Source organism: Leopardus geoffroyi, chromosome B3, assembly GCF_018350155.1.
Source record: "Leopardus geoffroyi isolate Oge1 chromosome B3, O.geoffroyi_Oge1_pat1.0, whole genome shotgun sequence".
In the NCBI taxonomy this organism is placed as follows: Eukaryota; Metazoa; Chordata; class Mammalia; order Carnivora; family Felidae; genus Leopardus; species Leopardus geoffroyi.
In genome coordinates, this window is record NC_059337.1 from 110,526,890 (window position 1) to 110,554,687 (window position 27,798).

Genomic DNA, 27,798 nt, shown 5'->3' on the forward strand with positions numbered 1-27,798 from the left:
GTCCTGTAAAGAGAGTCGTATAGTATACAGCCTTTTTTTACCTGACTTACTTGGTGTAATGTTTTCAAGATTCATCCAGATTGTTAATGTTTATAGATCATTCTTGTGATTGTCGGGTAGTGTTCCATTTGTGGAAATATGCAACATGTTTATCCCTTCACCAGTTAATGGACATTGGCTTATTTCAAGTTTTGGACTATGCTAGGTTAGCAGCTTAAAACAACAGACATTTATTATCTCAGTTTCTGTGGGTCAGGAATTCAGGCGCGACTTAGCTGAGTGCCTCTGGCTCAAGGTCTCTTGTAAGAATGCAGTCACGCCTCGCTGTGGTGAGGGAGAAGACAGGATGCACTTCCAAGGTCATTCACTTGGCTATTGGCAGGCCTCAGAAGATCTACTTCTATATACAGACCTGTGGCCCTCCCCCACAAAACTGCCTCATGGCCTGGTAGCTGACTTTCCTCCCCATGAACGATCTAACAAAGAGAGCCCCCAAGACAGAAACAGTCTTTTTATAACCTAATCTTGGAAGTGACATCTCAGTAAGGAATCAGTAGAGCCAGTAGTAAATCAGCAAGTAAATTAGTAAGCCCAACCTACATTTCAAAGGAGTTGATTATAAGGGCCTGAGTATCAGGAGGTGGGGATCAGGGGGTCTTACAGGCTACTGTAAGCAGAGCTGTGAATGGTCATATACAAATCTTTGTGTGGATGTATGTCTTTATTTCATTTCATTTGGTAGATGCCTAGGAGTATGATTGTTGGCTTTTATGGTAGGTCTTTAAATGGATAAGAAATGGTCACATTGTTTTCCAAAATGGCTAAACTCCCATTTTTCAGTCCAACTGGCCATATGAGTTCTAATGGCTTCATATTCTCACCTGCACTCGATATCATCTTCTAAATTTTAGCCATTCCAGTGACATGTAGTGGTATCTCATTGTGGTTTAAATGGCCTTTCTTGGGGCGCCTGGGTGGCTCAGTCGGTTAAGCGTCTGACTTCGGCTCAGGTCATGATCTCACGGTCCTTGAGTTCGAGCCCCGCGTCGGGCTCTGTGCTGACAGCTCAGAGCCTGGAGCCTGTTTCGGATTCTGTGTCTCCCTCTCTCTCTGACCCTCCCCTGTTCATGCTCTGTCTCTCTCTGTCTCAAAAATAAATAAATGTTAAATAAATAAATAAATAAATAAATAAATAAATAAATGGCCTTTCTTTATGACTAATAATTTATTTATTTGAACATTTACTTATGTGTTTGTCATTTGTATGCTTCCTTTGTGAAATGTCTATTGAAGTTTTTAATTGGGTTGTCTTTCTATTATTGAATTGTAAGTATTATTTATAAAATGTTCTAAGAGCAGTCCTTTAACACATATATGATTTACACATATTCTCTCTGTCTGTGGCTTTTCATTCTCCCAATATTGTCTTTCAGAGAGCAAATGTTGGTAATTTGATGGAATCCAATTTTTAATATTTTTCTTTCAGGGGTTATCCTTTTGTGTTGTATGTAAGAAATCTTTACCTAACCCAGGGCTACGGTGGTCTCCTGTCTTTTCTTCTAGATATTGTATAGTTTTAATTCTTTTTTATTTTTATTTTTTTAATGTTTATTTATTTTTGAGAGAGAGACAGAGTGTGAGCAGGGAGCAGGCAGAGAGAGAGAGGGAGACACAGAATCGGAAGCAGGCTTCAGGCTCTGAGTTGTCAGTGCAGAGCCCAACGTGGGGCTCGAACTCACAAATCGTGAGATCGTGACCTGAGCTGAAGTCGGTGGCTTAACCGACTGAGCCACCCAGACGCCCCTGTATAGTTTTAATTCTTACTTTTAGGTCCTGAATCCATTTCAAGTTTGTTTTTGTACATTGTATGAAGGTTCACTTTTTTCTGTGGGAATATCTGAGCGTTCCCACAACATTTGGTGAAAAGACTCACCAATGAATTACTTTGGTGCCTTATTTAAAATCAGTTGCCATGTTGTAGACGTGGGTCTATTTCTAGACTCTCTGTTTCTTTCTGCTGATCTATGTGTCTGTTCTTTCACTGATGTGACCCAGTCTGGATTACTATAGCCGTATAGTAAGTCTTGAAATCAGGTAGCATAATTTCTACAACTAGTTCTTTTTCAAATTTCTTTTGACTAATCTGGGTCTTTTGCAATTCAGCGTAAGTTTTGGCATCAGCTTGTCAATATACAGAGGACTGTTGGAATTGAGTGGATTGCATTAAATCTGTAGATCAGTTTGGCGAGAATTGACATCTTAACCGTATTGACTGTTCCAATCCGGCAACACGATAGATCTCTTTATATTGGTCCTTTTTAATTTCTCTCAGTGGTGTTTCATAATCTTTAGTGTATAGGTCTTACATGTAAATTGTTGAATTTATCCCTAAGTGTTTTATTTTTTTTTTTTCAACGTTTATTTATTTATTTATTTATTTTGGGACAGAAAGAGACAGAGCATGAACGGGGGAGGGGCAGAGAGAGAGGGAGACACAGAATCCGAAACAGGCTCCAGGCTCCGAGCCATCAGCCCAGAGCCTGACGCGGGGCTCGAACTCACGGACCGCGAGATCGTGACCTGGCTGAAGTCGGACGCTCAACCGACTGCGCCACCCAGGCGCCCCTAAGTGTTTTATATATTTTTTTTTTTTAATTTTTTTTTTTCAACGTTTATTTATTTTTGGGACAGAGAGAGACAGAGCATGAACGGGGAAGGGGCAGAGAGAGAGGGAGACACAGAATCGGAAACAGGCTCCAGGCTCTGAGCCATCAGCCCAGAGCCCAACGCGGGGCTCGAACTCCCGGACCGCGAGATCGTGACCTGGCTGAAGTCGGACGCTTAACCGACTGCGCCACCCAGGCGCCCCATAAGTGTTTTATATTTTTGATGCTATTGTAAAATGGCATTATTGGTTAAAAAAAAAAACAAAGAGCATTGGTTTTAAATTTTGTTTTCCATAAAGTTTTCTCCTTCTAGGATTTCAAATAAGGACAACATAAAATTCCGAATAACCTAAAAAATTTTAGAGACCAGAATTCTAATTGAATTAAGTAAATGTTCTTTCTCATACCATATTATGTTTTATGGAATCACCTGAAGACTACGCTAGGTTAAACATTTCTAGTTGGTGGCTGAGATATCTTGAAATCTTAAGTTTGAAAGTTAGTTAATACATTATCATTGTTAAAAGAAGAAAGAAAAAAATTATAAGGAGGAATGTCTACGAAACTGTAAAAATGGATGTTTTTCTCTTTCATTTGGTTTTATCAGATAGAGTCCCTTTGGTGTCAGGTTATTCAGGTCAACTCAAACCGTAGGGATGCCTCATGGAAGTCGGTGGCATCATGTGGTAAGGCCACGCGAGGACATCGGCACCAGGACTGACAAGCCACAGGATTGCCTCTTCATTCCCAATCCTCACTTCATGTACCTCTTTCTCTCGAATTCACATTCCCAAAGTTACAAGTCCAGCCAATTAGAGAGAGCCTGAATGGCTTTCTTGGCCCAGATTTCAGATGACAGAGGGATGGACTGCAGGTCAGGTGTTCCTGGTTCTTTTACTGATGGCTGGAGGAGCAGGGTTGCATGGTATATAATAGCTGCTGGGAGCCCACCAAAATGGGGTAGACACTCCAAAGTCACCCAATGCTGTTTACAATATAGTGTTTAGTATTTTATTATGATTAAAGTGGGGTTTTTTTTGAGAGCAAGAGTGTGAGCAGGAGAAGGGCAGAGGGAGAGAGAGAGGGGTGGGGCAGAGAGAGACGAGAGAGACCAGAGAGAGAGAGAGAGAGAGAGAGAGAACGAATCTCAAGCAGGCTCCATGCCCAGTGTGGAGCCTAATCTCACAACCTTGAGATCATGACCTGAGCCCAAATCAAGAGTCCGATGCTTAACTGACTGAACCACCCCCAGTGTCTTATTATGAAATGAAATGAATAGGAGTTTGAAATGCTGAGGCAGTTTTAAAATTCTCGGATTTAAAATTTTCTTACTAAGGTGCAATTGACACACATTATAAGAGTTTCAGGTGTGCAGTGAAATGATTTGATATTTGCATGTATTGCAAAATGATCACCACAGTAAGTCTAGTTAATATATACAGTTAGAAAATTTTCTCCAATTTCGATATTAATCAACCTCTTTTAGTATCTTGATGTTCTCTCTCTTTTTTCCTTGTTTTCCATTGTGTAGATGGCTTTGGAAGATTCAGAACAGAAACACAATCTTTTACATTCAGTGTTCACGGATCTAGAAGACTTGTCAATAATTTTTGAAACTGATGATTTAGCACAATCTGTACAAGAGTTAAGTCGTCAAGTGGCAGCTTTACAACAAAAAATCATGGAGAGCCTTCCACAGATTCAACGGATGGCTGATGTAAGTTGACGCTACAAAGATGTGATTTCTTATTTTTAATTTATATTTCGTTTAGTAAATTAGAGTTATACCACTAATCAACTCTTAACTATATGAAGACATACTGATCTGGTACATATTTCACTTATGTTCTTATTTCTTGAATTGTATTTTACTTTAATTTTTTTAAGTTTATTTATTTTGAGAGAGAGAGAGAGTGTGAGTGGGGCAGGGGCAGAGAAAGAGGGAGACAGAGAATCCCAAGGAGGCTCCACGCTGTCAGCACAGAGCCCAACTTAGGGCTTGAATTCACCAACAGTGAGATCAGGACCTGAGCCAGAACCGAGAGTTGGATGCTTAACTGACTGAGCCACCCAGGGGCCCCGATTTTACTTTAATTTGCAACTTTTATTTTGTAGTGCATATCCCCATTTTTGGTCCAGAAGTGGTCTATTTAAAGGAAAGAATCCTCATTAAGTAAGCACACTGTTTTCTCTTTGTCAGAGAGACAATAATTGTTGATATAAACACACAAATTAGCAAAGTGGGACTTGAACAGATAACCTCCCAAGTCTTCATTGACCAATAACAAATATTTGCTGAGGGGCTGCTGTATGGCAGCCACCAGATTTTGAAATAATTTTATTTATTTCAGCTTGAAACGTGTGAGGCATTTATTTAAGGATCAAGTCATATAGCAAAGGCAGGTACAATTAATTATTTACTTTTTGTTTCTGTTACATTGCCTATGCCACACTTATGTAACTTCAGGATAATGATTGCTAAACATTCTTGGTTATTGAAGCTTATTCCAAGGTTTTTAAATGCTTCTATAACTTTTGATCGAAATTACCCTAAGAGATAGGGTTTATTTTCTTATACCCTTTTCAATATAAGATGCAAAAAATAATTTCAATATAATTTAACTTTTCTTTGTAACTTGAAGATATCACTAGGAAGTTGCTGTATTCATTACTTCATTTGCTTGTAAAGTTACGCTTATCTGATATTAAATGGCTCCAGACTGTTTTAATTTGAAACCCTCAGTCTATTTCGTTTTTACTTTTTAAGTTCTATTTATTTTTGAGAGAGAGCGAGAGAGTGCATGTACGTGCGTGCACCCAAGCAGGGGAGGGGCAGAGAGAGAGGGAGACAGACAATCCCTAACAGGCTCCTGGCTATGAACGCAGAGCCCATCGCCGGGGCTCGAGCTCATAAACCATGAGATCGTGACCTGAGCTGAAATCAAGAGTTGGACCAACTGAACCACTGAGGTGCCCCTGAAACCCTCAGTCTATTCCCGTGTAGTTTCCTATCCCCTTCATTATGAGCTGTACCTTTTGGTTGTTACAGTGTGTCTGCATTTAGCTCTCTTTAAGTAAAGGTCTAAAGGCCTTCTTACAGTGCAAGTGGATTTCAATATGTAGGGTTTGTAGCATGTACTCATGCATTTATGGTTTTGTATCACATGTTCTTCCATATGTAGGTTTATTACACATGCTGCAGCCTTTTCACTGTTCTAAGTTCTTGGCCAAGTCCTAGAGGTTGACACTGATGAGAGAATAACCACCAGACAAATGATCTGTTTGTTTAAATTAATATGAGTATGTTATAAAGTTAATTTGGTGACTCTGCATGACAATAGTTCATTAGGGGATTGGCAAGAAAATCCTGTCAATTTTTCCAGCTTCTTTTGTGTTCGTTTTCCAAGGGTGACTTTGTCATTTTACTTGAAGTGGTAGAAATTTTTAAATTGTAGACCCACTTGTATTCAAGTGTTTAAACACATTCCAAAGATAAATCTAAAGAGTTCATAGATATTGAGAATTAAAAATTGAAGGGGCGCCTGGGTGGCTCAGCCAGTTGAGTGACCGACCGACTTCGGCTCACGTCATGATCTCCATGGTTTGTGAGTTCGAGCCCCACGTCGGGCTCTGTGCTGACAGCTCAGAGCCTAGAGCCTGCTTCGGATTCTGTGTCTCCCTCTCTCTCTGCCCCTCCCCGACTCATGCTCTGTCTCAGAAATAAATAAACATTAAAAAAAATTTCTTTTTTAAATTGATTCATGGGTGCCTGGCTGGCTCAGTCAGAAATGTGTGCAACTCTTGATTTTGGGGTCATGAGTTTGAGCCCCACATTGACCATAGAGATTACTAAAAAAATAACTTAATAAAATTTATTCAAATGCATAATACTTTTGTTCTCATAGTTTAAGAAATTGAAAGTTGGCCTTATGAGGAGTTTTAACTCAGCAAGGTATAAGCAGTGCTTTGTAGTGTGGTATGCTAATAAAGGAATGCCTTTTTTTTTTTTAATTTTTTTTTTTAACGTTTTTATTTATTTTTGAGACAGAGAGAGACAGAGCATGAACGGGGGAGGGGCAGAGAGAGAGGGAAACACAGAATCGTAAGCAGGCTCCAGGCTCTGAGCCATCAGCCCAGAGCCTGACGCGGGGCTCGAACTCACGGACCGCGAGATCGTGACCTGGCTGAAGTCGGACGCTTAACCGACTGAGCCACCCAGGCGCCCCTCGGAATGACTTTTTTATTGAAAGCAGTTAACATCTACATACACTTTGTTAGGCTTTTTTTTTTTTTTTTTTTTTTTTAATTCTAATACAGTTAACATATAGTGTTATATTAGTTTCAGGTGCACAATATAGTGATTCAACAGTTCTGTACATTCCTCAGTGCTCATCACAATAAGTATACTCTAAATCTCTATCACATATTTCACCTATCCCTCTGCCCACCTTTTCTCTGGTAACCATCAGTTTGTTCTCTGTACTTAAGAGGCTGTTTCTTGGTTTGTCTCTTTTTTTCCTTGTTCATTTGTTTTGTACCATACCTTGTTCATATGGTATTTTCTTTCTCTGACTGGCTGATTTCACTTGGCATTGTGTGATCCATCCATGTGGTTGCAAATGGCAAGTTTTCATTCTTTTTAATGGTTGAGTAATACTCCATTGTATATGTACCACATCTTCTTTATGCATTCATCTATCCATGGGCACTTGGGTTGTTTCCATAATTTGGCTATTGTAAATAATGCTCCAATAAATATAGGAGTGCTATATCTTTTAATTTAGTGTTTTTGTATTTGTTACTGGTAATGGAATTACAGGATCATATGGTAATTCTATTTTTAATTTTTTGAGGAACCTCTCCTGTTTTCCATAGCGGCTGCACCAGTTTGCATTCCCACTGGTTTGCACAAGGATTCTTTTCTCTCTACAGCCTCACCAACACTTGTTGTTTCTTGTGTTTTTTATTTCAGCCATTCTGACAGGTGTGAGGTGATATCTCTTTGTGGTTTTGATTTGGATTTCCCTGACGATGAGCGATGTTGAGCATCTTTTCATGTGTGTGTTGGCCATCTGGATGTCTCCTTTGGAGAAATGGCCGTTCACATCTTCTGCCCATTTTTGTTTTATTTTAAATATTTTTTGTTTTATTTATAATAAATAATTTATTTTTTAAGAGAGTGAGAGCATGTGTGCATGCACACACACGGGGGGAGGGGCAGAGAGTGGAGGGGCAAGAGGATCCTAAGCAGGTTCAGAGCTGACAGCAGGAGCTCAGACTCATGAACCATGGGATCAGGACCTGAGCCAAAATCAAGAGTTGCTGCTTAATGAGTTCAGCCACCCAGGCACCACCCCTGCCCATTTTTAAATTGGATTATTTGTTTTTGTGTGTGTTGAGTTGTAATTTTGGGCACTAATCTTGTATCGGATATGTCATTTGCCAGTATCTTCTCCCATTCAACAGGTTGTCTTTTAGTTTTGTTGATTGTTTCTTTTGCTATGCAGCTTTTTATTTTGACGTAGATGCAATAGTTTATTTTTGCTTTTGTTTCCCTTGCCTTAGGAGTCATATCTAGAAAGATATTGTAAAGGCTGATGCCAAAGTGGTTACTGCCTATGTTCTCGTCTAGGACTTTTATGGTTTCAGGTCTCATATTTAGGTCTTTAATGTATTTTGAATTTATTTTTGTGTATGGTGTAAGAAAGTGATTCAGTTTCAGGGCGCCTGAGTGGCTCAGCCGATTAAGCGTCCAACTCTTGATTCTTGATTTCGGCCCAGATCATCATTTCATGGTTTGGGAGATCGAGCCGCATGTTGGCTGCATGTACAGCATGGATTCTGCTTAGGATTCTCTCCCCTCCTCCTCCTCCTCTTCTGCCTCTCCCTTGCTGTTCTCACTCTCTTTCTAAAAGAAAAAAAAAAAGAAAAAAAAAAGAAAATGGTCCAGTTTCATTCTTTGCATGTAGCTGTCCAGTATCTTCAACATCATTTGTTGAAGATACACTTGGTTATTTTTTTTATTTTTATTTTTATTTTTTTTTAGTTTTATTTAAGTAATCTCTACACCCCATGTGGGGCTCAAACTCACAACCCTGAGATCAAGAGTTGCGTGCTTTTCCAGCTGAAACAGCCAGGTGCCTCTCACTTGGTTAATTTTTAAGAGGTGTACGTGGCAAACATTTTTGCCTAAATTGGAGAACAGAATACACGGCAATAAATTGTGTTTTATAGGTTATTAACATACAACATATACTACATGAATGTTTTCTTGTTCCTGAAATTCTAGGATGTGGTTGCTATTGAAACTGAAGTAAAATCAATGGACAAAAAGGTTTCAAAAATCAAAGCTATCCTCTTATCCAAAGAAATATTTGATTTTTCGCCTGAAGAACATCTTAAGCATGGGGAGGTAAGTATGCATGTATCATTATTAGAAATATTCTCTCATAATACTTATTATGTTTGTGCTTTAAACGTTTTTTTTTTTTTTTAAGTTGTATTTATTCTTGAGAGAGAGAGAGAGAAAGAAAGAGAATAATGAGCATGAGTGGGAGAGGGGCTGAGCGAGAGGGAGACACAATCTGAAACAGGCTTCAGGCTCTGAGTTGTCAGCACAGAGCCTGACACGGGGCTGGAACTCATGAGCCGTGAGATCATGACCCAAGCCGAAGTCGGATGCTTAACCCAGGTGCCCCTATTATTTATTATATTTTAAAATATATAATAATGTGATCTGACTAAAAAGTACTTAGTCCTGCCAGAGTAATAGCAAAATAAAGTTGAAAACTAGATATGAATGACACATATCATGTGTTAAATCATACAGTAGTATCTGTATAAAAAGAACTTTTTCTATTGGTTATTTTTTCCTGAATTTCTTCTGGAAACTTCTTGGAAGTTTTACCATCAAGTCAAATCCCGGTGTTTATAGTTCAAGGGTTTCAGCCTCGAAGTCAGGAGAACTGGGTTTTAGACCCAACTACACTGCTTACAGGCTGTGTGACTTTCTCAGCAATTAGTTAACGTTTCTGGAATTCTCCTACTGCGCATTGGTATTGTGGCGAGGGTACTTGGATGATTACAGTGGATACAGAGCCTCTAGCATAGGACCCGGGGCATATTAAACAGCACACAGACACGGATTTCCTCTCAGCCTAGCAGTCAGCAGCGTGTGCTTGGGAATCAGGCAGGCCTGGCTTCAACTCCCAGCCCTACCTCTTCTAGCCTGACCTCCCCGGGGTCTTCTAACTTCTGTGAACCCAGTTTCCTTATTGTGAAATGGCGGTTCTGATACCTACCTCCCAGGGTTGTTGTGGCGATTAAAGAAAGTGATAGATAGGAAGTTCTTAGTAAAGGGAATAATCTCTTCGCATTTATAGATTATGTAAGTCCGGGTTTTTACGGAACCGATGTCATTGAAGCGAAATATAATTATACTTTTGGGACTTAGGGAATTTGGCAGGACAATTCAATAAGCACCTTTTGAGGGCCTGCGCTGTGGGAAGCCCCATGCTACGTGCAATTGCTATGAAAGTGAGTAAGAGGCAGAAAGAGGCAGAAACTGCCCTTGCACAGCTCACTGCCTGGTGGCACAAAGCAAAGCAACAGTTCTTCAGAGAGTCAGGGAGGGAGAGAAGGAAGGCAAGGGTGGTCCAAACGCAGAACTTGGTGCTGCGGGTTTACTCTTGCCCCAGGCATTCTTTCCAGAGACCTTTCACTATCGGGGCACAAGTGATCTAAGAGTTCTTTTCAGCCTGAGGCAAGGAAATGCTTTTTTTTTTTTTTTTTTAATTTTTTTTTTTACGTTTATTTATTTTTGATACAGAGAGAGACAGAGCATGAATGGGGGAGGGTCAGAGAGAGGGAGACACAGAATCTGAAACAGGCTCCAGGCTCTGAGCTGTCAGCACAGAGCCCGACGTGGGGCTCGAACTCACGGATGGCGAGATCATGACCTGAGCTGAAGTCAGCCACTTAACCGACTGAGCCACCTAGGCGCCCCCCAAGGAAATGCTTTAAAAAATCACAATTTAGGGGCGTCTGGGTGGCTCATTTGGTTAAGCCTCAGACTCTTGATTTCAACTCAGGTCATGATCCCACGGTCTGTGGGTTCGAGCCCCGCATCAGGCTCTGCACTGACAGTGCGGAGCCTGCTTGTGATTCTCTCTCTCTTCCTCTCTCTCTGCCCTCATCCCAGCTTGTTCTCTCTCTCTCTCTCTCTAAAAAATAAAAAAATAAAATAAAAATAAAAAACTTAAAAAAAATCAAAACTATAGATTAAAGACTAAATCATAGGGGCACCTGGGTGGCGCAGTCGGTTAAGCGTCCGACTTCAGCCAGGTCACGATCTCGCGGTCCGGGAGTTCGAGCCCCGCGTCGGGCTCTGGGCTGATGGCTCAGAGCCTGGAGCCTGTTTCCGATTCTGTGTCTCCCTCTCTCTCTGCCCCTCCCCTGTTCATGCTCTGTCTCTCTCTGTCCCAAAAATAAATAAATGTTGAAAAAAAAATTAAAAAAAAAAAAAAAAAAGACTAAATCATACAGTATTTTAATTTTGAACAGATTCAGCAGTGGCCATTTCTTTTCATTTACGTACCATGCTTCTCTGATATAATTAAGGTCATACTTGAAAACATACGTCCCATGAAGAAAACCATTGCTGAAATAGTGTCTTACCAAGTGGAACTGAGGTTGCCCCAGACAGGAATGAAGCCTCTCCCTGTGTTTCAGCGGACGAATCAGCTTTTACAAGATGTAAAATTGTTGGAAAATGTGACTCAGGAACAAAATGAGTTGTTAAAGGTGAGCAGTGTGTGATAATAGCCAACTTTATTGGCTGAAAATGTTCAGCAAAAGCTGGTTTTCAATTTTAATGGTTGGGTTGGTGAGATTCCCGTGACCACAAGATGCTGCCTCTGTTGATTCTTTTTGGTCTCTTCTGGTATTATTATCCAGGATGTGACATTGGATAAAGGAGAGTGTCTTACTGCTTAAATGAGGCTAAGGTGATTTTCCCAGTTCTTATTCTTCTTTAGTTGAAGGCATTAAAGCATAACTATGATCGGTTTAATTCTGTCCTGCAGTTAATGAAAACACACGTGGGTAAATGCTGTGGAGAAAGGTTTAAACCTGAGCAATGTATTTGCAAACCTCGTGAGACCCTTACAGTAACCAGCACCATAATAATCTCTTTATACTCTTGGTCACTTTCCCATTAATCATCTTATTTTCTATTCAAACATGGGATACAGATAGAAGGGGCACTTTGCCACCTTTATTTTTATATATAAGGAGACAGGAGTCAGAAGCTTATTAGATCACTTGCTGAAGGACCACCGAGTTAACTCGTGTCCAGATTCATTTGTGTACAAACAGGACAAAAATCTGTGTTTCTAGACTCCTGGTATCATTCGTTCTTCATATCAAGGTCTCTTCCTTTTAAATGATGACATCTTTCAGCATCTCCCCAGAGGGTTAATTCTTATGTTTTGACTGATCTCCAGGCTCAAGTCAGGAGTCGTTATTAGACAGAAATTACATTTTTCTTTGATTTGCATTTCTAAGTTAACAACCACTTTCACAAGAAGAGAAAGTTGCTGAAACAGCCTTAAATCCCACAGACTTTTCAACTCTGTTGGCAGATCCCACACCCTCCCTCCCTCCACCTGCTTTTCCTGATTAGATAGGTTGGGGTAGGAGAAAAGGTTATTTTCCCTCCTTCCTGACCACCACCTGATTGTAGGGAGAAAGCTGCTGTCTCTTTCTCCCTCTTCAATGTCATTGCCATTTAGCTGGCTACTCTGTGTTCTCCGAAGATTGGAGAATACTGTAATCTCTGGTTTGAGTCTTAGCTCATAAAATCTCTCTGTCCTGGCTCATCAGCTGATGTCTAGCACCCACAGGGAGAAAAAAAGATCTGGCACTCTGTGTACTCCTTGTTAATATTATAAAGAGAAGAAAACAGAAAGAAATAGACAGTTTGAGCTATTATTTTTAAGCTTTTTTTGTGCTTTATTAGTTTCCTGGTCAGGAAAAGAAAATAACAGTTGTAACTATACTTTTAAGGGATTTCTTCGCAGGATGGGAAGGGGAAAATAGAAGAGGAAATTATATTTTGTGCCAAGTAAGGTATCAGACTGTGCTGCTAGAATTTTCCATGTTATTGTGCTCGTGGAAATCAAGTGTCATCTCATATATTTCAAAATTAAGTAAGACACTGGTAATGAAAATCATTAGAATCTGGTACATTTCTTTCAAGTCTGACTTTGGATATTTTAAGTGCCCTCACCATGGAAAACAAGACAAGTTATTTGGGGGGTGGGGTGGGTAATAGGATGTAGCTCATTATCGAGGGTGGGGTAACAGGTGTGTGCAGCAAACGTAGTTATTTATTTCCAGCTCACAGCCAAAATTATGGTTAAATATTAAAGAAAACACAAAGAAAATTTTCAGAAAGGTTTTTTTTTAATGTTTATTTTTGAGAGACAGAGAGAGACAGAATGTGAGCGGGGGAGGGGCGAGAGACAGGGAGACCCAGAATCCAAAGCAGGCTCCAGGCTCCGAGCTGTCAACACAGAGCCCGACGCGTGGTCCAACTCTTGAGCTGTGAGATCACGACCTGAGCTGAAGTCAGCCACCCGATCTACTGAGCCACCCAGGTGCCCTACAAGGAAGAATTTTGTGTTGGCCTGAAACTTTGCAGTTTTAAAAGGCATTTGCTTCATTGTGTAGCATACCAAGGAAACATCTATACTTTATCTTTCCGTCATACTTTGATCATACAATTTAGTACACAAATAGGTGTGAGCTTCACTACTTCCTTAACACTAGATTCAGTGTATTGTTCTGGTTAATTTTGCCTTTTCCTGCGAACTCAGACTGCTCTTGAACCCTGTACCTCTTACTCATAAAATGTACATCACAGATCCCCAAGGGATACCAGGTGAGGATATGACGGGAATGGGAAAATTCATCATCTTTCAAATCAGATGCCCTTTCCACTCTGAATCAGTAATATCACTCTTCTAGTATAGAAAGCATCACATGGAGTGTGCATTAAAATAGCATGTTAAGGGGCGCCTGGGTGGCGCAGTCGGTTAAGCGTCCGACTTCAGCCAGGTCACGATCTCGCGGTCCGTGAGTTCGAGCCCCGCGTCGGGCTCTGGGCTGATGGCTCAGAGCCTGGAGCCTGTTTCCGATTCTGTGGCTCCCTCTCTCTCTGCCCCTCCCCCGTTCATGCTCTGTCTCTCTCTGTCCCAAAAATAAATAAACGTTGGAAAAAAAATAGCATGTTATGACATAGCAGTATTTTCATAGAACTTGGCACCTGGATGTTACCATGCCATAAAAAATGCTTCCCAGAATAAGCCCACTAGACTGGAAATACTAAGAGCGAAGGTGTGTCTTATTATGCTTGTACTCCAAGCACTGCCCAAGGTGTCCTGGCCTCTAGTAGAGCAAGAAAGTCAGGTGCCAGCTTTACAAACATTCCTCTCTGTATTTAGGCTACCATTTTCTATTGCAATCTATATGGGTTTGTATTTGCTGTCATTAATTGAAACTTGTGGTGGGGTTGGACATTGGAAGTAACCCATTAATCTAGTCCTTAGGTTATGACAAAGATTCTTCTTTTGGGGGGGTTATTTTATAGATAGTCATAAAACAGACTAATGAATGCAACGAGGAAATAGAAAATTTGAAGCAGATCTTAAATAATTATTCAGCCGAGTTCTCCCATGAACATATATCACCAGACCAAACTGCCAACCTGCCACAGGTACAGGTATGTTTCTTTAATTTATTTGCCCTGCTGTTCCTTCAATGATCACTAACTAAGCCATTGGTGTCTAGAAGCCTTCGTGATGGTCCGGTGTATTTCCTACTTCTCTCTTCCGGTTGAAGGTATATTATGTATGTATTGACTTTATACGTTCCTATTTCATAAAATAGGTGCATTGGGGTCTGAATTTGCTCTGCTACTGAAGAAGCTGATGGAACACAGGAAATTTGGGCAACCTGACTTTACGTCTAGCTTTCTGAGATAGGGGGCAGGCAGTGTGGGCAGGCTGGGCTTCACAGGTAAAGACCCTGACCACTGTTGTAATGAAGAGTTTCATACACTAACTAGCATTTCCATGTGTCACAATTAACAGTATCCTGTGGGGCCCAGTTACAGTGGTGTGTAGGTTAACCCTCTATTGCTAGAGATTTTTTTTCCTCAGTCTTTGTTTTCGAATTAGTGCTTCTACAAAAAAAATCCTGATGGTATGCCAGGGATTGTAAAGAGCTGCTTCTATCCTACCATCAGGTTGGTTTGGGCAGGCGATCGCTATGGTATTCAAAGCCACGTTGCAACACTTGCTAGCTGTGAGACGTAAGGCAAGTGACTTACGGAGGGGTCCAAGGTGACTCACACACCTATTAGGTGTTGGACTCAGTAAGGCAGACTCAACAGTAAAGACTCAGTATTGTAAATATGTCCGATTTCCCATTACGTTAAAACATTTTAAGGCCCCAACGAGCTTTTGTTTATATGAATTATCTCTACTGAGATAGAAAGAAATGAAAACTCAGAAATGGAAGAATAATTTAGTTTATTTTAAAATGACAATAACAAACCTGGTACATACCGATAGAAATAACGTATCTTTTGTGGAAGAAATCACATTTTCCAAAAGAAAACGTAGTGAGAAGAGTGACGTTGTTTTACATTTTTGCAAATCTCTGAAATGTCTGCCTTGGTAGAAGACAGCTAGATTCTCATTGCTTCTACATTCCATCTGTTGAGGTATGTAGTTTAGTTTGAAGTGTGTAAAAACAGTCCAACCTCTCAACAACATGTACTTGAAAAGAAAGGAATGTTTTCGTAACCCTTCTGAATAATTGTGAACATTCTTTGAAACTACACTAAGCTCCAACAAGTAGAAGTTACTCACAGGTTTGCTGCTAAATGGAATCCCAAGTCCTGTCAATGAACTTTTCACACTCTTATATTAAGATCCTTTGGTCTCTTTGTACTTTGAATGTCTCTCCCAACCATGCATGGCTTTATGACATCATGCTTGATCATTAGAAAAAAAACCGTTTTGCTAGTTACATAGATACTCCAAATATGTCCACATTTCAGTAGTCAGTGTTAAAAATTCACATTTATTAATATTAACATTTATCTCTTCAGAAAAATCTGTTAGTATTTATATATATGTATAGCTTAGTAGCTGTTTTTTTCCAAGTAAAAATAGCGTTGTATGAAAATGTAGTTCAGCGCAAAACGTAAATAATCACACAGAGCTTTTTCTCAGCCATCATACTTGGGCACACAGGGAAAGAGCTTTATGCGTGCTTTCTGTTGTGTCCCACAGAATATTAGAAATGCATGTTCTTTCTCTAGGGTATTCTTAAGTGAACTGGCTTTTTCTTTGTTTTTTACAGTTAAGCACATGAGAGTGAATAATCTAGTAACTCATATAGTTGATGTCCCTGCCTTGATTCGTATAAAGTGTCAGTGGTTGTACCCACCACTGCTTTTGTCGTAGCATATAGTGAAAAATGTCAACAGAGTGAAAAGGGCAAATAACGTTTTAGTATTATTTTGAAAATGACCTTGACCTCATAGAATGTGAACCCCCAGCAGTCTGCAGATGCCACTTTGAGAATGGCTGCTCTGTGCCCTACTGCGTATCCATAATTGTGGTATGCAGACTGTTCTTTTTTTTTCACTTAGGGTTCTTTCAATGGCTATAGTGTTATGTCTGCTGGGAGGCATTATACCTCTGAAGTTTAGTGTTTATTGAAAATGGACACACGCACACAGCACTGCCAACTCCTTTTTAATTCAGTGATCGTTTCCCAAAGCAATCACAAGAAGTTTAACTTCAGACAGACGAGGGTTATTGGTGTCCAAATGTAGGCAGGAGCAGGAGACCGTGGAGGTGGGATGTCAGGAAGTCCAGGTCTGGGCTCTGTCACTGGCTAGCTGCAGCCCTGGAAAAATCACCTCTCTGGACTTCAGAACCCTCACTTATGCTTGGAGACATAGTAAATTTCTCTGTAAAAAAAAAAAAAAAAAAAAAAAGTAATGATTCTATGAATGTGTGTAGGATGGATGGATCGATAGATGGAAAGAAAGAAGGAAGGAGGAAACAAATGAACAGGAGTTTAAGGACTGTGTTAGGAACAGAACTCCAATACGTGAAGCTTTGCTGATAAGGAGCAGGTTGTCTTCTGATGCAGCATTCGCTGCAAGGCTCGTGCAGAGATGGAATAATGCCTTTCAGGGGTGCTAGAGAGGAGGATGCTAGATCAGACACCTGCTCTCTCCTCCAGATCTACGATTCTGATATTCTATATTTGTCTTAGATGGACAAACTGTACTTCTACCCACATATAAAACATTTTATTCCCACACATCAATCATACAAGAAATTTTAAAAGCTTTTTCTGTTTATTCATTTTTGAGAGAGAGAGAGAGAGAGCACATATGCGAGAGCAGGGAAGGGACAAAGAGAGGTGGGGGACAGAGGATCCGAAGCAGGCTCTGTACTGACAGCAGAGAGCCCCGTGTGGGGCTCAAACTCACAAACCACGAGATCACGACCTGAGCCGAAGTCAGACGCTTAGCCGACTGAGCCAGGCAGGGGCCCCCAATCTTACAAATTTTTAAAGTCATGTTATAAAGCTTGAAATCATCTGTCCATCATTCCCATGGTAAGTGACACATAACACTACCTTTATTTGCTTGTTTATTCCCATTTGGTAGGAAACTTTGTGAGGAAAAAGTAAACGAATTCAGTAATACGAAAGAACACTTCAGAAGCAATGACGGAGGCATGCGATTTCTCACCCTGTTTTCTCTCAGTGGTTCCTGAATGTTAGTCTGCTTACAGATGTCCTGAGAAGCTTTCCAGGCCTTGAGCCTGTGAATTCGGGTAGTCAGTCCTGTTGTCACTAGATCGGTGACTGCATATGCCAGGCCCCCCACGAAGCTTGTTACAAATCTCTGAGCCTTGTCTTGACCCTCCTCCCAGAGAATTGATAGACCAAGTGTCAGGTGAGCCTAAGTCATCCTATAAGTGAGCTCATAAGTGCTCACCAGGTCACTTGGAAACGCTGCCAGGATGGGGAGGACCTGTGTTATGGCAGATACTCGCTCCTGGTGCTGCCTGCCAAACAGCATAGGACACTCGTCCTGCCTTCTACCGAATGACACAGCTCCCGGGGGCATGCACAGGCCTCAGACCACCCAATGCAATGCAAACCCTCTCTCCGCACAGGGAGAAATTGAAGGTATGGAACAGCAGATTCTGAGTTTGAACCAGAAGAAAGAGGACCTGTTGGTGGACCTGAAGGCTGCCATACTAAACCTTCACCAGCATTTACAGCGGGACCAGCAAGAATTAGAACAAGAAATGCCATCAACCGGAACCTCAGAAGAGGAAGGAGTGGCTGAGAGGGAGGGCTCTGAGTGGAAGGTGGGTAAGACTTTAGGCTAATGCTGGTCCCGCTTTTTCATGAGAGTATTAAATTGGGGTTATTTTTTCAGCTGAAAAACCTGTGGCATCTATGTCGATGGCCTACAGGAATTTTTTAAGGTGGAGATACTGTGCCTGAGATTGCTCGCTAGGGAATATAAACCGTTGGGGTGTGTCTGTTCTGGACTCAACCCGGAATTTTTATGCCTGAGTTACTGAAGGAGGTGTGTATGAAATTCCACGGGCAGGTGGGTGGGAGTCGCCCGTGAAGTGTCTTTGTCCTCACCAATCAGCCCAGTGCAAACTCAGAAATGGATCCAGCACCACTCTAAGCCCCCTGAGTCCACACCAGGGGATCACGTTCTCAACTGATGGATGAGGGGCCAGAGAGGGCAATGCAGGTGAAAATGATCAAAGATTTGACCGAGTCTTGATACGTGGCGGGATTAGCTGAAAGTTGCCTCACCCGGAGGCTGCTTGGGCGGGTGGGCATCTTGAATCAAGCGAGTAAAAAATTAGCTGCATAAAAGCACAGCCAGGCCAGGATCCTGATGACGTTGAACCGCAACCTGGCTGCAAGTATTTGTGCTGTGCCTTTCAGCTGAACAAAAGTTCCATGTCTTTCCTGCCGGCGCTCAAGGAAGAGGCGGAAGAGAGCTCCCTGAAGAGTGAAGTAAGGAACCTGATTTTCTCATCAAGTTTCGTTAGAACCGAAATCTCTAAAAGAAGGTCAATGGGAAGAGCTTACAGTGAATAGGAACACAAGGATTTTTAAATTGAATGCCGATGTTTTATAAGGGTGATTGAAGCTGTTCTCTTACATTATTAACGTTAAGTGCATCTGAATCTACTTCATGCCTGAGTGGGATAAATGTAAACCACACACACTTGTTGGCGTATGGGAGAAAATGAAGTTCTCGGTCATATCCTGACTTCCGAGTACATTCTCTGAAATTGTGAGAGTATGTCGTCTGGTGGGCGCTTCTAGTGTGCTCTTTAGAACTTTATTCTTCCAGGTTTCTTTTTTCGTCTGAGACAGCATTGCCAAGGATATGAAGAGTTGCGTTAGCAACTTACGCTTCTACTGATCCTTACCGCTTCATTAGAGCTGATTGAATGAGACAATTTACAATTGTCTTACCTGGTATCAATTTCCATTTCATACCCTAAAGACAAAAGTTATAGTGGCTCTTGTGCCGAAGAGAAGAAAATTGCACCAATTTATCGTCTCTCTATCTCACGTGTAATCGCTAGACGCTTTCTGTGCTCATTTTATGGATTGTTAAATAGCTCCATTGTCATACAGAACCACCTGCTTTCCTAAAGACGAGGCCACTGGACCCGATAGGGCAAGGGAGAGTACAGGCTTACTGCAGCTCAGTCCATCAGACAACTTCGTAATCTGATTATGTCCCCCCACGGCAGAGGCAATTATGAGAACCGAGGAGGTTCCGGGGCGAGAGGAGAGTGGAGGCAGCATGGTTCTAATTTAAGACCTGCATTTGCCTCTGAGCTGATCTATTTACCATAACCATTGTCTGTCTCTGACAGTAGCAAGAATACACGTTTATCAGGCTGTTATTTTAAAGATGGCGTTTAAGGTTACATTTACCAAAGCAGATTAAATTCCTAAAGCACAGTTTTAAAGATCCTTTTTTGAGTGCTGTGAGCTGCCTTCCAACTTTTCAGAGTATTTTTTAGGCTTCGGGAAGAGCAAGCCCATTTGGACCCCTACGATTTAGTTAGCCAGAGAAGGAGATGACAAATGGAGGGAGAGGGGGAATTAAGGGCTACAGTCGTACTGCCTGGTGAACTGAGTTTTGTGTGAGAGAGGAGTAGGATGGTAGGAAATTACTTCTTTGCTAATCAGTTGGTTACTGTGTTAGAATGGAGAGAAGACGGCAGAGCGATCTTCCGGATCTTGGTCTTTACTCTGCAAGCACGACCAGGACATGGAGGAAGACAGAGCATCCTCGTCCTCTGGAACGATCATTCAGGTAGTTTTGAGTAGAATACACTCGGTGGTTGGGAGCTGGCAGGGATAGTAAGGGAAGTAAGTCCGAAGAATTTCTTGTTTGAAACATTGCTCAGAGAGGGAAGCTGTCTGGGCTGAATTTTTTTTAAGTTTCTCACCTTTATGTCTTCACAAATTCAAAAACAGCCAAGTACTTGCTTATTATTTGCAGTTCTATTGGGTGCTTGGTGATAACAGGAGAGTATTTTCTGAGCACTCCATATGTGAGAATTGAGACTAACAAAACAGGTAACTCAAAGGAGCCCCCCCTTCAAAAGGTTCACTGTAGTGTTTCAAAGCATCTAATACGCCTCTCTTTTGGAAGTCATTGTGGAGAGGGGTCTCCCCATAATCCTCTTTTTGAACAGAGTAGTGCATAATGCATATTCATGTCTATTTTGCTCTATGACCTTCTAAATCTTCTCCAACCTCTCAAACTAGAGGGCAAATGCCCTCAACTTAGAAAATCATCAGAAATTCATGTGAAAGTGATGTTTTCTGCTTGTGCCTGAAACATCCCAGCATCATTATGATCCATAATGCCTCCTGTTCCCGTCTCCTGTCCAGGGCTACCCTCTGCCCTAGCCCCCAGGCCACTTGTTTCGTGACACCTCCACACAGGGTTCTGCCTAGACCTGTAGCTCCAGTCTCTGCCTCTTGACTGGTTCCTTCCCTCTCAGTCTGAGAAGTATTCGGTCTCCCCCTCCCCACCCCCCCCTCCTCATCCACAAAGGCCGTCTCAACTTTGACTTCCTCCAAGAAACCTCTGCTGTCTCCCTTCATTCTGATAGCATGCTGAACCTCACTTATGACTTCCCACATTTTTATGCGTACATCTGACACGGTTTGGTGAATGGCAAGAGTGTCATGTTTTACGTGTTTCTGTCCTGTACTGGGCTCTGCGTGGTACTTTAATGCATTGACTTTCTTGATCCTGCTTCCAGGTCAGTCAATTACTGTGCTGCTTCTCATTCACCTCTCAAAATCTTTACTCGGCCTCCTCACCTTTGGCCCCTTTTGTAATCAAGTTTTTGCCCCTGGCTCTATTCAAACTGCCATTGACCTTCTGGAACCTCAATTTAGTGCCCTTTTGTTTGTCCTCATCTTTATTGATCTCTCCAGCATTAGACACTAGCAACATCTCTTCCTGAAATGAGGGACCCTTTGACTTTCTTAATTCTGTACTTTCTTGTCTCCCCTACCTGCAGCCCCTCCCCCATCCCCTTCACTTGCCCCATCCAGGATTCTGTTCTCTTCCTTCTCTTTCCCTCAGGGCAGTTTTATCTCCTCCCACAGGTTTGGTCGTCCCTCTGCCAGTGATCCCATCAAATCTCTTGTCTTGACCTTTCCTTTAATTCTGTTTTACATTTCTACCTTCCTGATGGGTTTCTCTTTTTGCATGTATTTTCTTTCATCTCAAACCCATTTTATCAAGTTTCCTTCAAAACTAGTTCCTCCTAATTTTTCGACGTCTGTTTATAGCACCACTGTTCCCTCAGAGTCTAAGACAAACTTCAGAGTCCTCTTAGATACCTCACTTTCATATCTAATCAGTGGCCAGGTGATGTCCATTCAATCTTTACATTCTTCTCCTCCCATGATTTTGCCATCATCCTATTCCAGGCAATTGTGACTTCTGCCCTGGACTTTTGTTGGAGTAGCCTTCTATTTGGGTTTACTGCCTCTCGTTATTTTTCCTAAAATAAAATATACATCTTCTACAATAGTCACTGATGACTTTTCCTAAAACTATTACTGCTGTGCTGAAATCTTTCATGGATTCTGATTATCCACTAAAATGCATTCTTCTTAGCCTGGCATCCCAGAGTCTTCATGATGCTGTCCTCCCTTTCCAATTTATCTAAGCTTTCCCTTTAGTTCTTGGTTGTTACCTTTCAAATAGCAGCGATCGTTTTCAGTACAAGAAGCCAAAAAGTAATGTTTTGTTAGGAACTGCTAGATGCTTTATATATGTCATCTTGCTTGGTAATCACATGCATGAGTGAGGTAGGTTATATTCCCACTTTAAAGATTAAGTAAAGGCTCAGAGTTCCAGTTGTCTTGTCTAAGATCATGCAACTTGTAAGTAGAACGAGCAAGATTGGTCGATTAGAACAGCCACACCTTTCCCACCACGTGATGTTAATTATTTGTGTATATATCCTATTTTCCCATTGTTTAACCTTGGTTAACCTAATAAATGGGAGTGCTGGATCGGAGTATATATCCATTTAAAATATAACCCATATTCTTAAACTGCCCTCTAGAAAGACTGTATCAATTTTATTCCTGCCAGGAGTACATGGAAATGCCTCTTTCTTGACCTCAAGCTGATACTGGATATTTTCAACTTTAGCCAAACTTCTCCAGTGGTCTAAATTACATTGATATTCTAAGAATGTTGACTATCTGTTTATTGACTTTTGTATTCTTTTATGAACTGCTTGTTCATGCCATTTGACTTTTTTCTCTACAAAAGGGTTGATGTCTTCCTTACTGACGTATAAGAGTAACTAATATATTAAGGATATTAACACATTGTAAGCTGTTATCCAGTTTGTTTTATTTTTAACTTCGGTTATGATGCTTTTTGTGGTAATACTATTATTTTATTTCTTAGGCTGCTAATACCAGGAGTGTTTCCTTTTATTTTCATGCTTTCAAAGTCCTTCCCCACTCCTAGATTAGAAAAGATTCACTCTTTTTTTTTTTTTTCAAGGATTCTTAGAGTATAACTTTTAAATTTAGATACAATTAGAATCCATTATTAGAAGTAAGACAAAGATTCAGTTATCTTTTTTGTGAAATACCTGAGTAGTTCCCAAATTTAGTAAATTGATCTTTTCCCCTATTATTTGAAATGCCTTTACCATATAATTTCATTTAATTTTAGTTCTCAGATTAATCCACTTAAATACAGAATTCTGTAGATTTCCTTATATGCTTCTCATTTGCTAGAGAGCTTTGGAAAATTTAAGTCTTTCAAATAAAGACAAACTTGAGGAAGTTGGGTTTTTGGGTTTTGTTTTTTTTTTTTGTTTGGGTTTTTTTGGTTTTTTTCCTAACGAATAAACGTTTCTCTACATGTGCTTGACTTTTCTGGACACTTCTGCAGCCATGCGAGAATGTAAAATGAGCTAGCACAGGAAAAGTAACTCACCTGGCAGCAAGGGCAGGAAATTTTCTGGACCTCTGGTTCTTTTCTTTACAGGAGGCTACTGAGAAAATAAGCACATGTGAGAATGCTATGGCACAAGTTCTTGCGCCAGACTCTGTAAACGCTGAGCAAGGCCCAGAATTTTCCCTGAGTCCCAACCAAACAGAAGAGGTAAGTCCCTGTTGGTAACAAGCAAACTACTCAGGCACCTGGACAAATACCCAGGGATGACCAGCTTTCTGTGTTCTGCAATATTTGGTGTATCAAGCCAAGGGTTCTTTGTGAACTTTAACATTTTCACGTGTGCCGTGAAGCTGGAGAACTGGAAGGTTTGCCATCGATGTTGACATCGAAAGTAAGCATGGCACAGAGCGATGAATCATTTACTGCTTGCTACCTATTTGTCAGGATGAACAAGCCTTTCCACTAACAACTATTTCTTTCTTCTGTCGACATAACTGGTGAGGGCCCCGGAGGTGGAGGGGAGCTAATATTGATGAACTGCCTATCCCATAAGAAGCATTTAGGCTTGCTGCTTATTCCTCAGATTATTAAATACGGTAGATTAGTAGCTACCATAAGTTTACAAATGAGGGAATCAAAATTTAAAGAGTGGAGGTACAGCTGGTGAATGGAGGAGTGAGGAGTCAAACCTAGGCTATTCCCAACTGCCTTCCTAATTGGAACGTTTAGTACTGAAAGACGTGAAACCCGGGTAGGTTTGGCCTCAGGATACACCGCCACCACGCCATCCCAGTGGCATGGCTAGTGTTCGTGCAGGTGCACTTGGGTATTGCACTTGAGCCAGGCAATCCTGCCTTTCAGAACAAGTGTGTGTTGTGGTGCTCGGGGTGGGGGGGGGGTGGGGGGGGGGACTTACTGGCGTTTGTAGAATTGACTGTAAAATATTAAGGGGTAAATTTAAAGGGTTGGTATTTTGGCATGACATACAGCCACCGCCAGAAAATTCACCTGCATTTTAACGGAATCCTGTTGCTGCGGAAACCAAGCAGTAGGACATTCACTAACTGAGAGGCAAATTAGATACGAGAGCATTGGCAAGGTCACGAGAAGAATGTGGACTTGGAGACCCCAAGGCCTAATGGAAATCAGGGATTGAATCCTGCTTCTGCTTACTTGTTGGGTGACCACAGGCAATCTGAATCACCTCTCTGTGCCTCAATTTCCTCATCTGTACACTGGAAATAATGAGGGCTTGTGGTGGGCGATAATGAGAGGATCTGTGTATCACACTTAGCATGGGGGTCTGGCCCTAGAGCCCAAAAGAGAGGTAGTTTCATTTACAATTATGTGGTAGAAATGCCATGATTCTCTTTAACAAGAAATGGTGGTAATACTTTTTAGCCCCTCAAAATGTACAGTCATAAAATACCCACTTAAATCACTTCTGCTTTTAGAATTTGGGGTTATCATTTAGAGAAGATATTCAGCAGGGGTGTGATTGTGGAAAAAACTGTAGACTCTAGGTTAAAAGATAGCAGAGCCTTGTGACCTCAGGCGAATAACTTATGTCTGGGCCTGAGCTTCTGAGAAGCAATGTGGCCAAAAGGGAGGTGTGTGAATTGCTTAAGCGGTAAATGAACTTGGGTTTCTTAGACTATGAAAAGAGGTGGGTGACACTGGTTACTGGCAGGTTTCCCAGGCCACCTTTAGCTATTGCGGTTTCTATGGTTGCAAATGTTCTTTTTTTCTCCCATTCACCTTTGGATTCTTTTCGGTTTTAAATAACTAGCAAATAAAACCCAGATTAGTGATCCAGCTTCCTTGTTTTCTGATTAATTCAGTGAGTGAAAAAGCAAAGAAATTCAATATTGCCATTAAAAAATGTGTGTGGTATACGATTAGGTGCTCCGATCATGTTTTTGAATAAATAAAGAAGGTGGATGGTAAATCTGTTATTACAGACTAATTAATTAATATTACTGATTGTTACCTCAGGTGACAAAAAAAAAAAAGAGGATCCTAAAAGCTTTGCCACTAAATTATAGCAATACCTGAAAACTAGAAAACAATCAGATGACTAGCAATTGGGTGTCTGGCCGTACAATCACACAAGTGTTGCTTTTTAAAAGAAATCAATTAAAGGGCACCTGGGTGGCTCAGTGGGTTAAGCGTCAGGTCATGATCTCATGGTTCGTGAGTTCAAGCCCCGCGTGGGGCTGCACACTGACCGCGTGGAGCCCACTTGGGATTCTCTGTCTCTGTCTCTCTCTCTCTCTCTCTCTCTCTCGTTGTCCCTCCCCTGCTTGCTCTCTCTCAAAATAAACATTTAAAACAAACAATTCACAAAGAAAATTGAAACCAGCTGAATCCAAGCGTAGACCCGACTCTGCCGAGAATCACAGGGCAAGGGAAGACCTCCTTAAGAAGGGGATTCTTGAAGAAAAAAAAAAATACTGATGATGAAGGCAAGGGAGAAAGTGTGTTTTGGCAGAAAAGAGCAAACATGTGAAGTTAATGGTCAAGGGGAACATGTGCAACTTCTGCTAAGCCAGCTTTCCTGATACTCCCCATGTGTGTGAAAAAGGAGTATTTTCACACCCTGCATGTTTTTGTTACCACCTGCCTATTTTGTTGACTTCTGTTGTACTGAAAGCTCTCTGTTTAAATAAAATTCTACAGGCACTGGGAAATGTGCATTTGAGTTGAAGGAGGGTATACACTTGTGAACAAACCCCATTAGAAATTTGCGGCCAGAATTGTGCCTTGTTAGATGCTAATGTTAGCAGAGTCTTATATAGAAAACTTCGTATTTCAGCATAATCATAATTGATAAAATATTTATTGAGGTCAATAATTTTTAGCGCAAAACATCGATCCTTACTCCTGGAGGCATTTCTCTAGAACGGTCGATAGAATCTTTCAATACTCTGGAAAAGGATGTTGGAAGCAAATATGTCTCTGTATCAGATCATCTTTTACTTCCAAATTGAAAATATCTAATATATTATTAATAGAATGCCTGGACTTGGTATCTGGGAGACATTTTTCTTTTGGACTGATAAGCAACCCAGGTATTTTCAGTGTAAACAGAACATGTCCTACATCATGCTGTCTTTTACTAGAAGCATCTAGTCCTTAATAATATTTGAGTATCTAGATGGTGAAAAAAAAATTTTTTTTTAAATTTTTTTTTTTTTCAACGTTTATTTATTTTTGGGACAGAGAGAGACAGAGCATGAACGGGGGAGGGGCAGAGAGAGAGGGAGACACAGAATCGGAAACAGGCTCCAGGCTCTGAGCCATCAGCCCAGAGCCCGACGCGGGGCTCGAACTCACGGACCGCGAGATCGTGACCTGGCTGAAGTCGGACGCTTAACCGACTGCGCCACCCAGGCGCCCCTAGATGGTGAAAATTTGTTTCAGGTATTCTCTCTGAAGGATAGGAAAAAGTCCAGATTACCCCACCGAAGCTCTTTATTTGACTCAAGCTACTTTTAATAGGGAGAAATTTAGATGAGTAGTAGCATGTATGTTGGGGGGGGGGGGGGAAGCGCTAAAATATTTCTAACCTACTCTAACGTAACCTTGTATCCCAGCCCATGTGTCAAGAGCCCTTTTTTCTGTTAGATCAGAGCTCACAGCAATGTAAGCATTGCTTAATCATGTGTCACACAAATTCAAACGCTGGCCAATTTCCTGAAAAATTTCAGACACACACACCCACATGCACACCCTCTCCCCTCACACTCACCTGTCTCCTGGGGCCCATTTGCTGTTTAATGAACTGCGAGCCCATTTGCGTCCTCCGTGCCTGGGAACACTACCTGTGTACATGCAGATCAGCTCCTTGGAAACCTGGGGCACCGGGTCACGTGATTGTTGCCACGAGCGTGGAGGTGCATTTCTCTCTTCTCTTTCTTATTTCTTCTGCCCTTATTTGTTTTCTTTTAACTGCGGAAATGCTGGAAGTTCACAGGTTCTTGCGAGTTCAGCCCTGAAAACTTTGGACTCCGTGGCTTTTCACTGCTGGATTATCCTTGGGTTTATCTTAGGGCGCCACACGACCTCTCAAGGCCGCAGCTCTGGGCTTTTCTGACGAGCACGGGGACTTTGAGGCCACGGTGGAGAAACCCGGGCTGAAGCCTGCAGACATCCTCCATGCTTGCAAGACCCAGGTGGCCGAGCTGGAGCTGTGGCTGCACCAAGCCAACGTGGCATTCGAGCCGGAAACATTAAACGCGGACATGCAGCAGTTGGTGGAACAGCAGCTGGTAGGGTGCCAGGTAAGGCCGATGGGCCGGATTTGGTGGCCTGCCTCTTCACCAATCATCTGCCAAGAATGGGTGAATTTCCTTTAAAGCAGCAGTGTGTCCCTTCCTGTTACTCTGCCCCCTGTGTTTATCTTGGCCTCAACTTTTTGTCCTCTGGGTAATTCTTTGAGGAGATTTACGTAATCAGGGCATTTGGAGAGAGGGTCGTGGTAAGAGCTCTAGAATCTAGAGTCCAAGTCCAGCCCCCCCTCCCCCC

General features: G+C 41.5%; 1 protein-coding gene and 1 long non-coding RNA gene across 2 annotated transcripts in view; one reads left to right on the plus strand and one right to left on the minus strand.

Annotated features, from left to right (window-relative positions):
* Positions 1-27,798, plus strand: part of SYNE2 (spectrin repeat containing nuclear envelope protein 2) — a 349,558-nt gene that overhangs the window by 217,657 nt on the left and 104,103 nt on the right. The window contains 9 exon segments of the mRNA XM_045451206.1: positions 4,198-4,383; positions 8,956-9,078; positions 11,286-11,468; positions 14,317-14,448; positions 17,939-18,136; positions 18,738-18,809; positions 20,023-20,133; positions 23,362-23,478; positions 27,324-27,554. Coding sequence (XP_045307162.1) covers positions 4,198-4,383; positions 8,956-9,078; positions 11,286-11,468; positions 14,317-14,448; positions 17,939-18,136; positions 18,738-18,809; positions 20,023-20,133; positions 23,362-23,478; positions 27,324-27,554 — 1,353 coding nt within the window.
* LOC123583977 lies at positions 16,481-27,330 on the minus strand. The gene is made up of 3 exons (XR_006705087.1): positions 27,023-27,330; positions 23,311-23,368; positions 16,481-16,713 (listed from the first exon to the last, which is right to left on the minus strand). It is a non-coding gene; the product is annotated as an uncharacterized LOC123583977 (long non-coding RNA).